General features: G+C 41.5%; 1 protein-coding gene across 4 annotated transcripts in view; it reads right to left on the bottom strand.

Annotated features, from left to right (window-relative positions):
* The window catches only part of LOC132805851 (spermatogenesis-associated serine-rich protein 2-like), a 142371-nt gene that overhangs the window by 41973 nt on the left and 86322 nt on the right, over positions 1 to 14076 (bottom strand). For all 4 annotated transcript variants that reach the window (XM_060821162.1, XM_060821161.1, XM_060821160.1 and 1 more), the window contains exon 8: positions 7529 to 7664. In XM_060821162.1, the coding sequence (XP_060677145.1) occupies positions 7529 to 7664 (136 nt within the window). The remainder of the gene's footprint in view (positions 1 to 7528; positions 7665 to 14076) is intronic.

Below are 14076 nucleotides of genomic sequence, written 5' to 3'. Positions count from 1 at the left end.
TATAAAAGACAACAGGTTCACCAATGCCCTTTCAGAAAGAAATGCTGTCAGTCCTTACCCAGTCTGTCTCAGGTATGGCTTCAGTTACATACCAACATAGAGGACTCTTAGTTACCGTTTAAATTTGATGAGCAGCTGTTCAGTTATATCAGTATACTACCCAAAAAGGCCCATCATCTTCCCATGGTAACCAAGATTGGCAATAAACGCTGATCTGATCAGTAATGTTCACATCCAAGAATGAATTATATTTAAAAAGTTATTTAATCCCAATAGTTTTTCTTTCTCTCCTGGATCTAACTATTAAATTTAGTGCAAGAACACAGAACTGCAAATTAATTTTTATCCACATTTGCTCTCCTTGTCTTGATTCTTTATTTCTTCTCCTCCTCCTTCAAAACGAACTACAAATGAGCTAATTACCTCAGATAGGCACATAACTAATTTAGAGTTAAAGCACTTATTTGATGAAATCAACCATAATGATAATGATTCGAAGAGAACAGGGAGTCCAATATCAAAATAAACTGACCTTTTTGAAATTTATTCATTATTTGCCCTTACTAAATAAACAAATATTCTATTCAACATCACTGACATTACTCTTACATGTCTGGAAATATGTGCAGGCTTCTATTCATTTCTCTGCATACTTCCAACAAAAGATATTCTGGCAAGTCATATTAAAAATAAGTTATTTTGTGTAATAGAAACATTTTCTTGATGTATCTTTTCTGTACAGCTGGTTTCCCCAGGCTTGGCACCTTATGCAACAAAAAGGTACAGTCAAGGAGACAGAGATGTAAAGCACGGAAACAGACCCTTTAGTCCAACTCGTCCATGCCGACCAGCTATACTATATAAATCAAGTCCCATTTGCCAGTGTTTGGTCCATATCCCTCTAAAACCTTCCTATTCACTTTTCAAATGTTGTAATTATACCAGCCTCCACCACCTCCTCTGGCAGTTCATTCCATCCACACACCACTCTGCATGAAAAGGATGCCCCTTAGGTCCCTTTTAAATTTCTCCTCTCATCTTAAACCTATGCCCTCTAGTTCTGGACTCCCCATGAGCGTGCAGAATTGCTTCCTAACATCGCTCCTGAATGTTTTGACCCTAATCTTTAATATGCCCCTTAGTTCCAGAATTCCCCAATCAATGGAAATAGTTTATCTTTATTTAACCTGTCTCTTCGTGCTAATATCTTGAAGACTTTGATCTGATCACCCCATAACCTTCTGAATTCTAGAAAATAAAGCCTTAATTTATACAATCTCTCATAACTTAACCCCTAAATTTCAGGAATCATTCTCGTAAACCTATATCATACTCCACCTCCCCCCCCCCCCCAACCAATTTATCTTTCCTAAAATGTGATGCCTCGACCTGCTCTCAGTACTCCAAGTGAGGTCTAATCAAGATTTTTATAGAACTGCAGCACGACATCAGTGTCCTTGTACTCCAGTCCTCTACATAGAACAGCCAGCATTCGGTTAGCTTTCTTGATTGTGGTCTGCACCTGTTCATGAAATTTTACAGATCTATACACCTGAACGCCCAAATCTCTTTGGACATCCACTGTTTTTAACTTCATACAACCTCAGCTTTATCCTGAAGGAAACCAAACTTGAATCCCACCACTGTGCAGAAGTGTATGATGTTGCTCTAATGCAACTTGTAATTTTTCTTTGTTAAAATTCAGTAACAAAATACTAAGTAGTACCTCCAATGTGGCCCTACCCTTCTAATTAGTTTCAAGTTCAGTTTTCATGTAAATCACATGACATTTGAGGAATGGACTTTCTAAATCCTGTTGCTTAGCAATAAACAGGTGTAGATAACCACAAATTACAGGTAGGTTGAAGCGGAGTAAATGAACCCAGGTGGAAGGAGGGGCTACAATAACCTTTAAGTTTGATTAGATTAGGCTCCCTACAGTGTGGAAACAGGCCCTTCGGCCCAACAAGTCCACACCGGCCCTCTGACTAATGCACCTAACACTATGGACAATTTAGAATGGCCAATTCACCTAACCTGCACATTTTTGGATTTTGGGAAGAAACTGGAGCACCCGGAGGAAACCCACGCAGACACAGGGAGAATGTGCAAACTCCACACAGACAGCTGCCCAAGGCTGGAATTGAACTTGGGATTCTGGTGCTGTGAGGCAGCAGTGCTAACCACAGTGCTGCCCGTTGTAGAAGAAGGTTCCACCAAAGACAGATAAATCTGTAGTCCAGCACATTAAGCTTTTAAAAAAAACATAGACTTCAATCTTTGTGGAATTTTAGTGACTGAATTTTAGCTTTTGATTTTATTAATTATAATACTATAGAGTACTACTACTGCTTCTCTTTGTCCTAGAAATATAACCCCAGGCTACTGCCAAAAGTATATGATTTTTGCCATTGTTCTGTAGATCTACATCAAAACTCTCAAAAGGTCCAAAAACTGCGCAGTGACTTGAAACCTGTGAAATAACACATTAGAAAGCCAAGAGATAAACACTCGTTCAGCAAGTACTGCAATATCGGAGAATGAAGTCACTTTTACAAAATGATTTTAAGTGATTCAAATCCCTCATATTCATACTGCAGAATACAATGTGATTCACAGCAAATTTTATTCCAAATAATCTGACCACCTTCATTTCTTATAGAGTCATAGAGTCCTATAGCATGGAACCAGGCCCTCTGGCCCAAATTTATGCATGCCGACCAAAATGGCCATCCACACTAATCCCATTTCCCTGGACATGGGCCATATCCTTCTAAAACTTTCCTATCCATATACATAGGAACCTTGATTATCCAAAGGATGCGGGTGGTGAGTATTTTGTTTGGTTAATTGAATTCCAGATAATCGAATGCCAGATAACATAGTTTAGCCGAGCATTGGGACCTTGCGGTCTTGCTAGATAATTGAGTTTCCTCTGTATTTGTCCAAACACCTTTTAAGTGTTGTTAATGTACCTGCTCAATCTACTTCTGCTGGCAGTTCATTCCATATATACGTACCACCCTGCATAAAAAAAGTTTCCTCTCAGGTTCACTTGATTCTTTCCTCTAACCTTAAACTGATGCCCTCTAATCCTCAATTCCCCAATCTTGGGAAAAAGTCGGAGGGCATTCACCCTATCCATGCCTCTCATGATCTTATACACCTCTATAAAGGGCCTTCCTCAGTCTTGAAATGTGTTGCTGAAAAAGCGCAGCAGGTCAGGCAGCATCCAGGGAACAGGGGATTCGATGTTTCGGGCATAAGCCCTTCTTCAGGAATGAGGAAAGTGTGTCCAGCAGGCTAAGATAAAAGGTAGGGAGGAGGGGCGATGGAGATGTGATAGGTGGAAGGAGGTCAAGGTGAGGGTGATAGGCCGGAGTGGGGTGGGGGTGGAGAGGTCAGGAAGAAGATTGCAGGTTAGGAAGGCGGTACTGAGTTCGAGGATTTGACTGAGACAAGGTGGGGGGAGGGGAAATGAGGAAACTGGAGAAATCTGAGTTCATCCCTTGTGGTTGGAGGGTTCCTAGGCGGAAGATGAGGCGCTCTTCCTCCAACTGTCGTGTTGTTATGGTCTGGCGATGGAGGAGTCCAAGGACCTGCATGTCCTTGGTGGAGTGGGAGGGGGAGTTAAAGTGTTGAGCCACGGGGTGGTTGGGTTGGTTGGTCCGGGTGTCCCAGAGGTGTTCTCTGAAACGTTCTGCAAGTAGGCGGCCTGTCTCCCCAATATAGAGGAGGCCACATCAGGTGCAGCGGATGCAATAAATGGTGTGTGTGGAGGTGCAGGTGAATTTGTGGGGGACATGGAAGGATCCCTTGGGGCCTTGGAGAGAAGTAAGGGAGGAGGTGCCTTGGAGAAAAGTAAGGGAGGAGGAAGAGCACCTCATCTTCCGCCTAGGAACCCTCCAACAAGGGATGAACTCAGATTTCTCCAGTTTCCTCATTTCCCCTCCCCCCACCTTGTCTCAGTCAAATCCCTCGAACTCAGCACCGCCTTCCTAACCTGCAATCTTCTTCCTGACCTCTCCGCCCCCACCCCACTCTGGCCTATCACCCTCACCTTGACCTCCTTCCACCTATCGCATCTCCATTGCCCCGCCCCCAAGTCCCTCCTCCCTACCTTTTATCTTAGCCTGCTGGACACACTTTCCTCATTCCTGAAGAAGGGCTTATGCCCGAAACGTCGAATCTCCTGTTCCCTGGATGCTGCCTGACCTGCTGCGTGTTTTCAGCAACACATTTTCAGCTCTGATCTCCAGCATCTGCAGACCTCACTTTCTCCTTCCTCAGTCTTCCATATTCTAAAGAAAAAAGTCCCAGCTTGTCCAATCTCTCCTTATAACTCAGACTGTTGAGTTCTGGCAACATCCTTGTAAATTTCTTCTAAACTCTTTCCAGTTGTTAGGTTGGACTGAAACTTCAAACTCAACCACAACAAATCACCACAAATATGACTCATCCTCATGTTCTCTATGACTACCATGAATTATGTCAAGTATTTTCTTAATGTCCATAAAATGAAGATTTGAGGATAATATTTCACCTTTAAGTTACAGAGTCCTAAAATTACAAACAAATTATTGGTAATAATTTAACTTTCTCTTGTGTCGAAATTTCAATGACTTTATTTAGGTGAAAAAGAAAATGATTACTTTGACCAATGCACCCTTTAAAATTGCCTCTGCACATAGGCTATACTAGCTTGTTTTATAAAGTTTGCAAATAGGTACCACATTATAATAAAGTATTCTCTTAGTGCAGATAAACCTTAGTCACAGGATCCCAATGATTTTTGTAAGACTTTCTACCAAGTGCCATATGGAACTCATGATGCTGGAAGTTCTGGGGTGCAACAACCAATTCTGGACTGTATTTTTTTATTATTTGTTTCACACGGCGTGAGCATTGTTGACTAGGTCAGCATTTATTGATCATTCTTAACTGCCTTAAGAAAGTGGTCAGGCACATTCGAGAACCATTGCAGTCTATGGGGTAAAGGGATACCCAGAATGCTGTTAGAGAGGGAGCTCCAGTATTTTGACCTAGTGACACTGAAGGAACAGGCATGTATTTTCACGTCAGTAAGGTGTGCAATTTAAACCAGAACCTGCAGGTGGTGGTGTTCCCACAGTCTGCAGCCCTTGTTCTTCTGCATAGTACAGGTTGTGGGTTTGAAAGGTGCTGTTGAAGGAGCACTAACGAGTTACTGTAAATGCTTTTTGTAGGTGGTAAACACGGCTGCCATTGATGAAGGGAATAAATGCTTACGGTGTTGGCAAGGGTGTCAATCAAATGGGCTGCTTCGTCCTAGATAGTCAAGCTTCTTGAGTGTTGTTGGAGATGGGCTCATCCAGATAAGTGAGGCTTTTCCATCATACTCTTGACTTGTACCTCGTAAATAGAGCACAGGCTTTGGGGAGTCAGGTGGGGAGTTAATTGCCATAAATTTCCCAGCCTTTGACTCGCTCTTGTAACTCCAGTATTTATATGACTGGTCCAGTTCAGTTTCTGGCAACTGACAACCTTCAGCATGTTGATAATAGGAGATTGATTAACGGTAATACCATTGAATGTCAGGGTAAATGACTGGACCCGCTCTTGCTCAAGATGCTCATTGCCTGGGACTGTTTGGCAGAAATGTTACTTCTCACTTAACAGCCCAAGCCGGAATATTGTCCAGGTCTTGCTGCATTTGGACAAGGGTTGCTTCAGTACCTGAGGAGTTGTAAATGATGAACATTGTATAATCAGTGAACATTCTGACCTTATGATGGAGCAAAGATTATTGATAAAGCAGCTGAAGGTGGTTGGGCTGAGGAAAGTACCTTGAGGAATTCCTGCAGTCATGTCCTGGAGTTGAAGTGACTGACCTCCAACAACCACAACCATCTTCTCTGTGCCAGGTAGCTATTGAATATATGTACTCTGAGTACAAGATCTGTGTTTGTTTTGATGGGAGATTCACTCAATCTGGCATTCTTAGAAAAAAATATGATAAAAGATGTTCACTGTGGTTCATCCTATTTTATGTTTCATGGGTTTGAGGATGTTGTGAAGAAATGGCCCATTTTTCCACAGATTATATTGTGTTGCTGGCAGATTTACCAGGACATTTGCATTTGGGTATTCACCAGAGTGACTGACTATGCATTAGGATATGGTGATAGACATGATATACAGTAGGCTTGAATAAGTCTCAAAAGGCATTGATTAGAAAATGCAAGAACTAACAACAGCGATGCTTACGCACACATGTTTGAACAGCCATTATAATTTCAAAATGATAGAAGCACATCAAACATCACTGGGAGAGAGATTTGGAGCATAATCCGTCTGAATACTTCAAATGTGGACTCTCCCAACAACTTTCCATATGATATGATAAGCTGGCGAATTTAAAGTTAGACTTGTAGATTCCTGTGAACAAGTCACCTTCCCTCCTGAAGAGTGCAAAATTAAATGTAGGGCATCATAAAAAACAACATTGCGGAAGGGTGGGGTGAGATAATCTGTTTTGCAGGGATAGTAAATTCTCAGTTTGAGGTAAGGAATAGAATTGGACAACCGTATAGGGTTACAAATATTGAAAAGGTTGTAGAAGGTAGTTGCTGGAAGTGTTCCACAAGACAATTACACATACAGATTTTGACTTAATGGCACTTGTTGAAATTTGTTTACACTTCTATTAAAGATTATTATTTGTTATGGGTGCAGTCAGGCAACAGGATATGACTAAAGACACACAGTAGGGATGCAAGGGTTTGGTGACAAAATCAAGTTCCGTTTATAGTCATGTTGCCTGAAATATATCAATTGCACAGTGATTACACTTCCCTAAACGGCTTGATCCTGCTCAGTAGTGACTTATCCTGCCTTGACCACCTCAATCTGCATTTAGGTAATTCTTAGACATATTTTCCAAATGAATCAGTGGAGTCATAAATAAACGTAAAACAGATATCAACAAATCTTTGATGCAAAGCAAATCCAAAATGCTGAAACCTCCACCAAGATAATTATTTCAGAACAACATTTAATATTGCCATCAGCAAGTATAATTGATATATTAGTCATAATTCAGAATAGGAACAATTCAGCAATCTCAGCCAAATAACCGTCAGGAACATAGAATCCCAAATTATGTACTAACAGAGAAATAAGCCTTACTGAATGCTTGAGGCCTGCTCAATCATTTAAACATACTTCCTCAAGTGTATTCCTCTTTGCCTCCTCAAACATTCTACAATTATTACAGGAGAGTGCAATGACAATATAGCAGACAATGTGCTCAACATGGAACATGTTTCTGACAGATAAGCCACAAACAAATCCAACTGCTTCCTAATTATGTCAAAAGGAGAATGAAGCATCTTAAAAAGGAGACAATTATTTAAGGTGGATTATTGTCTACTCATTTAGTTTCATAATATATGTGAATTGTGATATCCTTTCCTTACTTCATCAATTTGCTAATTTGTAGCCTAACAATAGATTATGAAATGATATTTATTTTTGGCGAATGACCTACCAGTTCTGTAGTTCAGCAAATGCCAGCTTCATCTTCCTAATAGAAATGTCCATTTCCTCTTTAATAACTGCCCGGTACCTAGCTAGGGACACAGTACATCGCTGCAAGTCTTTTGCTGACTTCTCTATATTAGTACCTAGAGAAACAAAAAGGTGAAAGTAAATTGCTCGTCAATATACAGGCATATTGGAGGGAGTTGAACTTTAAACAAAGCAATTCCACCAACACAACTAAATGGGCCTGCAACAGTTTGCATGAGAATCCGTGTTCTTGCAGCACAATCACATTGTGCTAAGATGTGAAAGAGAAAGCTCCCCAATTCATCACAAAGATGACTGATACCACCATAAAACTACCTGCCCCACCTACAGATCGGTTTGAGGCTCTTCAATATACCACATTATTAGCTACAACATTTATGTTACAACTAGCCTTTTGCACCATCCCAAAGTTAACAGGACAAAGAAAAAAAAGGGAAGAGAACAGAAATTTGTATTTATTTAGCACCTTTCAGGATGTGGCAAGTGTTTTATAACTGGAAAGTACTTTTGAAGTGTAATCACTATTATAAATGTAGGAAACACTGCAGTCAATTAAATCAGTAAACACCCATAAATATGAATGAAACAATGGAGCAGATGCTCTGTTTTAGTGATGTTGGCTGAGGGATAAATGCAGGTCAGAACACAATACCGGTACTGAGAAGTCCTCTGCTGCTCGTCAAATCATGTATTGAGAGCAGGTAGGGATCTTTATTTCACATCTCATCCAAAAGATAACCACCTCCAACAGTGTACCACCCCTTCAATTAAAAGGGATTAACAGGGTTAACATTTATTAAAAGTAGAGACACAGGATGCTTTTTCAAGAAAGAAACTGGCCAGATTGCCTGAAGAGTTAAGATACATTTTTGGTGGCTTGTATGAGGTGGGTTCAACAAACATAAATAAAGCCCCAAATGGTGACTGAAAAACAATTGCACGTTACAGTTGACTCTATTTTGGTGTTGAGGAACCTAGCCTTCAGGCTGTGCTACAGTACTATACAATTGAGCCATTTTACAATTTAAATAGGTCATCGATTCTCAGGGGCCACAGGGCATGATATTACATTGATCACCAGATGAATGTAGTTGTGTATTAGCTGACATAACAGGATATAGATGGAAACAAGGATGTCTAAAGTTTGATCTCAGTGGCTACCGTGATGTATAGTGGGCTGGTTCAGGGAAAATTCCAGCTGGTACAGCTGATTGATTCTACAGACTCTCTACAACAAAAGGACATATGAGAGGTGATTCTGTTGGTTCTACATACAAGAGCAACAGTACATAAATCTTCACTTTGGACAGTCTTTATGAATGTTTTGTCTTATGCACTCCTGAGGATCAGTCAACGCTTCGCCACTTGACCAGCGGTAGTCACATACAGGACCAACTACCTGGCTACATATCTTCAATGCAGTAGGGGTAGTCTCTGCTGTGGAGCAAACCATCTCCCAGAAAACCCATTGGTCTATGTGAAACTACATTATATTTAATCCGACATCATTAACAGATTAACTCCGTAAGTGCTGTAGCACTTCTACAATTTCTACAATACTGAAGATAAATGAAACCGTACTGTTTAAACAATGAAGCACAAATATTATTGTTCTTCATTTATTTGCTGAAGAATTAACTACACATTGACTAAATGGGCAAATTTATGCTATTAGAGGCTTGTCAGCAGTTTGCTACACAGGACAGACAAGAAAAGGCATCCACGTTTGCACTCACACCTACCTATTAGTTTGCAACTGTCTACACAGGAACACTAAGATCTAGACACAAAAGAACAGGATATAACACACAGATCTTACCACTGTGTTTGCAAAGCATCACTGTGTCACCTAGTTAACATTTTGTGAACAAGGTATCCAAAAGAAAAATTTAAAAAGCAAATGTGATTTTCATTAAAATGTTCCATTATAAAATTTATGTGGGACGTTAGACCTAATTCCACATTTTAGATTAAACAAATTTGCTACATTTTGACATGTTGCTCAATAGATGCACAAAAGCAACGCTCAAACAATTGTGCAACTGCAGAAGTACAGCATAGGAATTTTGTTACTTTTTTTTGCTGCTGTAACCCAACAGGAGCTCTAGGACAGACCACCTTCTTCTGAGGCAGTCACCAGGGGCCAAGAATGTCCTGCTTCCATTCCAATTCAATGGATTCGGAAATGGCTGACATCTCCAACACACAATTGCACATTTAAAAAAAAAATTCATCTGTGGGATGTGGGTATTGCTGGCTGGTTAATATTTATTGCCCATCCCTAGTTACCCTTGAGAAGGTGGTGATGAGCTGCCGCCTTGAACCGCTGCATTCACCTTCTGTGGATTGACTCTCAGTGCCATTAGGGAGAGAATTCCAGGATTTTGGCCCAGTGACAGTGAAGGAACGGCTGACATATTTCCAAGTAAGGATGCAGAGAGGCTTGGAGGCAGGGAGTAGTGTTTCCATGTATCTGCTGCCCTTGTCCTTCTTAGATGAAAGTGGTCATGGGATGGAAAGTGCCGTTGGAGGATCTTTGATGAATTTCTGCAGTGCATCTTGTAGATAGTACTGAGCGTTGGTGGTGGAGGGAATTGATACTTGTGGATGTGGTGCTTGGATGGTGTTAAGTTTGAGTGTTCAAGGTAAGTGGGGAATATTCCCTCACACTCTTGCCTTGTGACTTGTAAATGGGGTACAGGCTTTGGGGAGTCAGGTGGTGAAATATGTGCTGCAATATTCCTAGCCACTGACCTGTTCTTGTAGCTACTGTGCTTATGTGGAGAGTCCAATTGCATTTCTAGTTAATGGTAAAACCCAGGATATTGATGGGGAGAATTCAGTGATGTTAACACTAGTGAATGTCAAGGGGCGGTAGTTAGATAGTCTCTTACTGATGATGGCGATTGCCTGGCATTTGTGTGGCGGGCATGTTACTACCATATTGTGGGTCAATAGTTCTTGAAGTTGGGCTGTTTGGAGGTTAGTGTGCTCTCTCTGACCTTCAACTCACCTCCAAAACGTTCCCTTGGTGGGTTTAGTGCCTTCGCTATTTTGGTCAATCACAAGTGGATTCACGCATGAGTTAGCATGGATTTTTGATCTCTTTAGGGATGTATCTGGGAGGAGCAGCACATACTAGAGGACTTCAGAGACACTGTCTCCCTTCTTGAATATGGTATCATGTTGAACTGCAGGTAACTAAAGAGAAGTCTTCCTGGTATCTGCCACAAGAAAAACCATTGCATGGAACCCCCTAAACCACTATCACCCAGTGACTGAAGAACAGCTTTCAGGGTTGCAAAACAGTTTTCACCTGTCAAGAAACATCACAGATGTGATCTTCACTGGTGCAACAAATTCAAATGCAAGGAATAGCATCCTCATGTTGGACAGGACCACTTACTGATCCTGTGAAAATCTTTGAATCTGTCAACACAAAAACTTATGGGGTTCACAAATATCCATCATGCTACCTGCCACTAGCACAGTACAATAAAGTTGAAAATGCTTTCAGATGAGAAGCACTTTTGGCACGAATATATGACATCTCAAATCCCCACAGAAATATCACCAGAGAAACATCCACAAAATCCTGTAAATCCATTGGCAGGATAGGCACTCAAAAGTGTTCTCTCGCAAACTAACATCAGCTTTGAGGTACTGTCAATCAGCTTCGATGAGCAGGCCAGTATCTGCATGCCTGAGACAAGGTCCTTAAAAACAAGTTTCCTCCTCCGAGCCTGGTCACAACTAAGTGGTTACCAGAAGGGCAGAGAACCAGTTCAAAGGACATCCCCAAAGACTTCCTGAAAAAAAAATGCAACATTCCCACTGATTTGTAGGAATCTCTTGCCCAGATTTCCCAAACTGGAAAAGCATCTGTGAAGGTGACAACCATTTCACGCATCTCCACCAGGTCCAGGTAAAGGCCAAGTGCAAACACACCACCTGTCTCTTCAAACTCCTTCTGCTCCATCTTTGGGAGTGTGTACAGACCCCAAGGTCTAGTCACCTCAGGACACACAACTCTGGCGTGGAAGAAAGTCAATTTCATACTCAAGGGACTGCCTAAAGGAGAACTGCTGCACCCTTGTTATTTCCTGTGCAAAAGACAATGTTGGGTCTTGTCTCGTCTTCAGATCAGTCCAGCTATTCATCGTTGCAGCTGAGCTCCTTGTAGCCCAGCCTCTTTTTCCAGGATTGAACTGGAAAGGAGTCTGATCTGGATAAATACAACAAACAAGGGTAGAGGGCTTATACAATTAATGGGAGGGCCTTGGGTAGTGTTGTAGAACAGAGGGACCTTGGGGTGCAGGTACACATTTTTTGAAGTTTGTGTCACATATAACAGGATGAAATCATTTGGCACGCTTGCCTTTATTGCGGGGTCCTTTTAGTGTAGGAGTTGGGACATTACATTAAGGTTGTACAGGACATCCTTGAAGCCTCTTCTGGAATACTGTGTCCAGTTCTGGTTGCCCAATTATAGGAAGGATATTATTAATCTCGAGAGGGTGTCAAAAGAGATTTACTAGGATGCTGCTGGGTATGGAAGGTTTGAAATATAAAGAAAGGCTAGATAAGCAGAGACGTTTTTCATTGGAGCATAGGAGGTTGAGAGGCGACCTGATAGAAGTTTATGAAACAATGACAGGTATAGGCAGAGTTAGTGATAGTTGTCTTTTCCTTAGGATTGGAGATTTTAAGACTGGGGGCACATTTCTAAGGTGAGAGGAGAGAGAATTAAAAAACAGAGGGTGGTTAGCCCAGCAGCATCTCTACTTTCTGTGTAGACGGAGGAAAGCTCACCTCCCACCTCTCATTCTATGGAGGGTTCATTGAGAGTACCCTGAGTTGCTGCATCACTGCTTGGTTTGGGAGTTGCACCGTCTCAGACCGTAAGACTCTACAACAGGTAGTGAGGACAGCTGCGAAGATCATTGGGGTCTCGCTTCCCTCCACGACAGACATTTACATCACATGCTGCATCCGAAAGGCTAAGAGCATTGTGGAAGACCCCACATGCCCATCACTCAAACTCTTCTCCATCCTGCCATCTGGCAGAAGATACCGGAGCATTCCATCTCTCATGGCCAGACGGTGCAACAGTTTCTTCCCCCAAGCCATCAGACTCCTTAACACTGTACAATTGGAATCTTTTCCATCAGAAAGCCTTTGCATGACTTTGAATTGCTGCAAGAACAATGTCTATTAATTATCATTCTTTTATTACACTGTAATTTGCGTGTTTTGCACTTCTTATGCACTTTATATGATCGTGTAGCTTGTGCTGTCCATGTAGCACCGTGGCCCTGGAGCAACACACTCGTTTCTAAGTGCATCAGTTGTATATGGTAGAAGTGACAAATAAAAGCTTCTCTCTCTCTCTGTCTAGTGTGTGGAATGAACGTCCTGGGGAAGTGATGGATGTGGGTACAACTGCAACATTTAAAAGTTACTTCAACAAGTACATGAATGGGAAAGGCCTGGAGGGATATGGTCCAGGAGCAGGCAGATGGAACTAGTTTAGTTCAGCATGGACTGGTTAGATCAAAGGGTCTGTTTCCATGCTGTATGACTCCGTGAGAACGTTCCCTGCTCGAACTGCCTTGAAGATCATAGCAGAGCTTCTTCAGTGTATGAATAGGTGGCCATTCTTTATCCTCTACCCTGCTGGAGAGGATGCCTGCCTGTCAAGCTGTTCGAAAATTTCCACCTTGTGCTTCAGAGTGGTTGACAAATTCAACGGTGGAACCTCCTATTTCCCAGTGATGTCCATTTTTCGCTTTCCACAATTTCCTAATTATGGTATCGATTTCACATTGTCTTCACCTTTACCATAGTTTCACAGAGAAATCCTGATGTCGACTCATGGCTTACCCATGATTTGATGCTGCAGCAAGATCCAACTCTCTGCCACATGTTTCACATAATCACATGACAGGCTTGAGTCACCAATCTAGAACTGCTTATCATGGACATCCTTCTGTTGGATTTCCTATCCTGCCTTTGGGAATGGTTGCCAACTTTAAAACAACCAGAGTTTTGGGTTATTGAAATTTGACTCATCACTACTTCACTGTTTCAGTTCATATGACATTGGAGGATTTTTTGTGTCTTTTTACAGAATAGTTTAGCTTTCTATGGCAGAAAGACTCTGGAGGTGGCAGTTAGGCTATGATGGAAACCCTCAGGGTACAAGTAGGGCATATGACAGAATTAGGCATCAATACAGGATTGTTTTGCCAGCACATTACTTAAGCCATGGTCTCACATAACACTGTTGTGATAACAGTAGTTGAATAATTTTACTTCGCAGCTTACTGGTCCAATGATTTTAAGTAACAAGTCCGGCAATTTCACACCCTACAAAACCTGTACAGCATGCACAGTTCCTCAGAGTTAGGAACACTACACAATGTCAACCAAATGCAGGATTCAGATGGGATCTATTTGCCAACATTCAAGGAAACTAACATAAAACAGATGCTGGCTAAGTTAAAG

Source organism: Hemiscyllium ocellatum, chromosome X (assembly GCF_020745735.1).
Source record: "Hemiscyllium ocellatum isolate sHemOce1 chromosome X, sHemOce1.pat.X.cur, whole genome shotgun sequence".
Classification (NCBI taxonomy): Eukaryota; Metazoa; Chordata; class Chondrichthyes; order Orectolobiformes; family Hemiscylliidae; genus Hemiscyllium; species Hemiscyllium ocellatum.
This window is presented reverse-complemented; position numbering and strand designations above follow the sequence as displayed.